This window comes from Nicotiana tomentosiformis, chromosome 10, assembly GCF_000390325.3.
Source record: "Nicotiana tomentosiformis chromosome 10, ASM39032v3, whole genome shotgun sequence".
NCBI lineage: Eukaryota > Viridiplantae > Streptophyta > Magnoliopsida > Solanales > Solanaceae > Nicotiana > Nicotiana tomentosiformis.
The window spans coordinates 58,211,887-58,217,595 of NC_090821.1; the positions used below are offsets into that span (position 1 = coordinate 58,211,887).

General features: G+C 36.0%; 1 protein-coding gene across 1 annotated transcript; it reads left to right on the plus strand.

Moving 5' to 3' along the window:
- Positions 1-3,682: 3,682 nt before the first annotated feature.
- On the plus strand, positions 3,683-5,263 carry LOC104098592 (uncharacterized). The gene has a single exon (XM_009605374.4). It carries the CDS (start codon positions 3,744-3,746, stop codon positions 5,130-5,132), a length of 1,389 nt encoding a protein of 462 aa, XP_009603669.1. The 5' UTR covers positions 3,683-3,743; the 3' UTR covers positions 5,133-5,263.
- Positions 5,264-5,709: the final 446 nt, after the last annotated feature.

The window sequence follows — 5,709 nt, forward strand, 5'->3', positions numbered from 1 at the left end:
GATATTTGGCATTGTTAGTATCGGGTCCGTATTTTAGTTTCGGAGCCCGGTACAAGTTCATTATGATATTTAAGACTTGTCTGTAAAATTTGGTGAGAAACGGAGTTGATTTGACGTGATTCGGACGTCCAGTTGAGAAAATAGAAATTTTAAAGTGTTCTTGAGAATTTCATTTGATTTGGTACTAAATTCGTAGTTCTAGGTGTTATTTTGGCTATTTAATCGCGCGAGCAAGTTTGTATGATATTTTTAGACTTGCGTGCATGTTTGGTTTGGTGTCCCGAGGGCTCGGGTGCGTTTCGGATAGGCCACGTGATGTTTTGAACTTAGAAAATTTTGCTGGTATAACTGAACCTGTTGCAGGCCTCTGATCTCGCAATTGCAAGATCAGGCATCGCAAATGCTAACCAAGCAGGTATGACAAATTGCGAGGTTTTTATTGCAATTGCGAAGAAAGCCTAGGCCAGCAGTCCTCGCAATTGCGAAAGGAGTTGGGGAAGGGTAATGATCGCAAATGCGATCATTTAGTCGCATTTGCTAATGACTCAGTGGTCGCAAATGCGACACTTTCCTCACATTTGCAAAGGCAGCGGGACTGTGAAGGGAATCACATTTGCAATGACTCCTTTGCATTTACGAGCTTCGCATTTGCGAAGCTGAGGTCGCAAATGCGACGTCTGCAGCTGAACAAAATGACTTTTGGATAGGAATTTTCATTCATTTCCCAAATTTTCAAGACCTAAAACACAAGAGGCGATTTTTCAAAGACCATCTCTTCCCCAAATCATAGGTAAGTGATTCTAAACTGTTTTTTTTCAATCTTTCACTATATTTTACAAGATTTCAACCTAAAATCTAAGGTTTTCATGGTAGAATTAGGGATTTTGGGTAGAAACTAGGGATTTCAAAAATTTGGGGATTTAGACCTCAATTTGAGGTCGGATTCTAAATCAATTATATATTCGGGCTCGGGGGTAAATGGGTAAATGGATTTTGGTCCGAACCTTGGATTTTGATCAAGCGGGCTCGGGGTCGATTTTCGACTTTTTGGAGAAAAATTTATGAAATCTAAATTTATGCAATGTAATTGATTCCTTTAGCAATATTTGATATTATTGAGTCGTTTTTGAATCGATACGAGTGGTTTGGAGGTGGATTCCAAAGGAAAAATTGTGATTGAGAAATAAGTGGCATTTGGAGCAAGGTAAGTGTTGTGTCTAACCCTGACTTGAGGGAATTAGGAACCTTAGATTACTTGTTAAGTGAAATTCATGTGAGAGGCGTATATGTGAGGTGACGAGTACTTATGCGCTGCCAATTTACTTGTTTTCCATGTTTCTCAGTTTTTTTCCCTTATATTGTCTCATTCTTATGCCTAATTGCGATGTGTTATACTAGTGTTGTTCAATTTATCATTCTTATCATGTTTACGGATTTTCTGGTGATAATTGAGTTTTTATTTCAAAGTTGCGATTGATGTTATGGAACCAAATATTGAGGTAAGGTTTGTACTTGTTATTCTATCTCCCTGTTGATATTTATGCATTGCATTATGGTAAGGGAGAGTGTTAATGCACGAAGGGTGATGCCGTGCCATATTTTGAGTGTTAATGCACGAAGGGTGATGCCGTGCCATATTGTGAGTGTTAATGCACGAAGGGTGCCGTGCAATATTGTGAGTGTTAATGCACGAAGGGTGATGCCATGTCATGATATGAGAGTTAATGCACGAAGGGTGATGCCGTGTCGTTTCTATTAATTTTATGGCGAGATTGAGAGTAAAAGCACGAAGGGTGATGCCATGCATTTTTCCTTACTGTATCCACTATTCCTGTTGATTCATGGTATATTGACTGCTCCGCTGATCATTCTATTATAGTTCTTTATCTTGTATTCCCCTCAGTATGTTCCCATCCCGACATTTCCTGTTTAGTTCTTCATTTCTATTATTTGTGTATACACTGTTAAATTGTACAGGTTAATTTGTAGGTGTCTTGCCTTAGCCTCGTCACTACTTCCCCGAGGTTAGGCTCGACACTTACCAGTACATGGGGTCGGTTGTACTGATACTGCACTCTGCACTTTCTGTGCAGATTTTGATACCGTCTCGGGTTGATCGAGATTTGGCTATTGGTCCGCTGTCCGGAGACTCAAGGTAGATCTGTCGGCGTTCGCAGACCTTGAAGTCCCCGTCTATCTTTTCTGTTCTACTGTTTCTTTCATTCTGACAATTGTATTTCTTTCAAACTAATACTTGTAGTAAATTCTAGAATGCTCGTGAATTGTGACTCCAAATCCGGGTGGTAGTAATGAATACAATTTTATGATATTCCGTACTTATTATATTTCATCTTAGTTAATTATTGTTAATTACTGAATGAAAATAAGAAATTGATCTAATGATTCTCTAACGTTGATTTGCCTAGCAAATGAAATATTAGGTGTCATCACTGTTCTATGGGTGGGAAATTTCGAATAGTGACAGTAAAATACTTAAAAAGGATGAAAAAAAGAATCAGAATGATGTGTTTGCACCATAACCTTTAATTTTGTAGTGAAAGTGACAATCAGAATTTGGGTAAAATCAGATACCTTCCTTGACAAGTAGCAAAAGAATGACAGTTGATAACTTCTAGCTTCAATTTGAAAGATCATTATTTTTCACTTTATTCATCACATTGACCTCAATTTTACCTCTTGCCATCAAGCTTGTACCTTTACATATCTTTTGGTTTCTGTGAACTAAACAAATCTCTCTCCTTTTCACTTTTCAGAATTTCATTCTTCACTTTCCCTTCCGGTTATCTTGCTATTTTTGCTACCGATATTTTTTTCCCGGTATTTTTATCTAAGAATTTAATGTTTATGGTTCTTGCAAGGACTTCGAGTAAATTTTTAATAGTAACTGGGTTCACATTAAATTTTTTATAAATATTTAGTGAATTTTTCGAATATATTTACACTGTTTGGACAAAAACTACTGGGTTTACGTGAACCCGTAGGTCACAAGGTGGATCCGCCCCTATTTTTATCATAGCGTCTTTGCTCATATATTTTTCAAATCTATTTTGAAAACTTTTTTCTTGAACCGATGGTCTATCAAAATTAGTCTCTCTACCTCACACAAAGTAGGATAAAAGTTTGCATACACTTTACCTTCCCCAAACCCTATTCGTAGAATCACACTGAATATATTGTTGTTATACTACTTTCAACTGTGGCGCTTTAGAAAAATACATGTTTCAGCAGATAATAACTTAATACCTATTATTTACATCGAATAAAATTATGGTGTGAGTGTACTTCTTTTAACTTGCCCTTACTATGAATTATTCATATGATTTTTAAAGTGTTTCATGCTAATAGTTCAAGTTGCTTTAAGTTTAAATTTTTATGAATACTACATGATGATAGTATTATTTACATAAATTGTATGAAAAAAAATTGTACAAACATGAAAATTTTTATTCATAGACAACGTTACTTTAATAAATCATAGTTAACTGATAATTTTTCATAATAAATTAACAAATACTATCATACTTTATCAATTTGATAAATTCAAATATAATTTTTTTTAAGCTTCAAATCCTAAGATTGGAATATGATTGTATTCCAAATTGGAGACGTGTCAAATACTTAGTGGTACTTCAATTTCTTCCTTTCCGTTCGTTTATCTTTCTTGATACTGTCATTTCTCTTTCTCTACAAACACAACCAAATTGGCTGCATTTTCCTCAGCAATGGCTGGTGTCAAACCCATAAACTTCGTTACATCTCCTAATCATACAACAAGAATCACCAAACAAACAATCTTGACAACCCCCACTTGGTTTCAGTCCAAACCCAAATATCTCCAACTCAGAGCCACCAAAAATATTGGACTATTTCTAGTTAAGTCAAGTGCAAAGCCAAATGCAAATCAAGAAAATGCAGCAGATAAAGACATGTTAAATGACCCAAGTTCAAGAATTCAACCACAGTCCACTTCAAATCAACCTCTATCCTCTTCAGCTTCCTCATTTTCAAGGGGTTTAGTGTTTGATTTAGGACAAAAAGATTCATGGGACAGTACTGAAATCGGTTCACCAGTTGTAAAAAGATACCTTAGCGATGAGGAAGAGAGGTGGTACATGTGGTATTATGGGAGGTCTAATGGTAAAGAGTCAATTGGTTTAGCAGTTTCAAGCAATGGGGTCCACTGGGAAAGAGGTGAAATGGCTGCTAAAATGAGTGATGATGTGGGGTTAGTGATGAATTGTGGAGAGGATTGGTGGGGTTTTGATACACAAAGTATTAGGCCATGTGAGGTAGTGATTATGTCAAGTGCTAAAGTAAGAGCAAATAGTTCTGTCTATTGGCTTTACTATACTGGTTTTAGTTCTGAAAAGATTGATTTTTTAGACAATTCTTTGGATTTCAGTTTGGAAAATCCAGAAAGATTGTACTCTGATGGTGAAAAAGGCAAGATTTTTAAGTCGTTACCGGGTTTAGCAATGAGCCAAGATGGTAGGCATTGGGCTAGAATTGAAGGAGAGCATCATTCTGGTGCTTTATTTGATGTTGGTATTGAAGGTGAATGGGATTCTTTGTTTATAGCCTCACCAAAAGTAGTTTTTCATACTAGTGGTGATTTAAGAATGTATTACCATTCATATGATGTTGAAAAAGGGAACTTTGCAATTGGGATAGCAAGGTCAAGGGATGGAATGAAATGGTTAAAATTAGGAAAGATTATAGGAGGAGGAGGGAAAATTGGAGCTTTTGATGAACTAGGAGTGTTGAATCCACATGTGGTTCGAAATCGAAAAGATGGGAAATATTTGATGGTTTATGAAGGTGTGGATTCAAATGGGAGCAGAAGTATTGGAATGGCAATATCTTCAGATGGTTTAAAGGGGTGGAAGAGAGTTCAAGAAAATGCAGTGTTGAAGAAATATGAAGAAGAGAGATGGGATAGTGAAGGGGTGGGATCACCTTATCTTGTTCAAATGGATGGAGATGATCAAGATCATGAATGGAGATTGTATTATAGAGGTATTGGGAAAAATGGAAGAACTGGGATTGGTATGGCAGTTTCTCAAGGAAATGAGTTTCAAAGTTTTCGAAGGTGGACAGGGTTTCATTTATGAGGCATGTAGCATTACAATGTGAGTCAATTTTTTGGCTTTAGGGAATGAATTCATTTACATACTGATAAATCTTGCAAGTATCTCATGCATTGTTTATAGATCTTTTATCTATAACATTGGTTTATCGGCCAGCTTGCGCGCATTTCGATTATTCCATCGAATACCTGTTACCTCGTAGCTTTGCAGTATAAGTACCAGGTAATTCTGTCTTCCAAAGCTCAGACAGATGGGAAGAAATCGCTCAATGATTCATGCCTTATTCATAGTTTATGTTCTTAGTGCATATCAATTTTAACATTGAAAGCAGGGACTGTATTCAGGAACTAGATTTACTAACAAAAGTTTCAAATTTATTGAAAGTCAGTTTGTTAAGTTTAGTTTTGATCAAACACTATAGAAAACCAGAAAATCAACTGCCATAATATTTGTGATCTTAAGTTCTAATCTCCTTGGATAAGTTTCGGCTTTGTGGGTACTTGTAATTGTTTTCTGATATGTTTGATTTCAATTTTGATTAAATCTCCTACTAGTTGTTCTTATTATAACAATTTTCCTCAAAAAGCTTTTGGAATCTGAT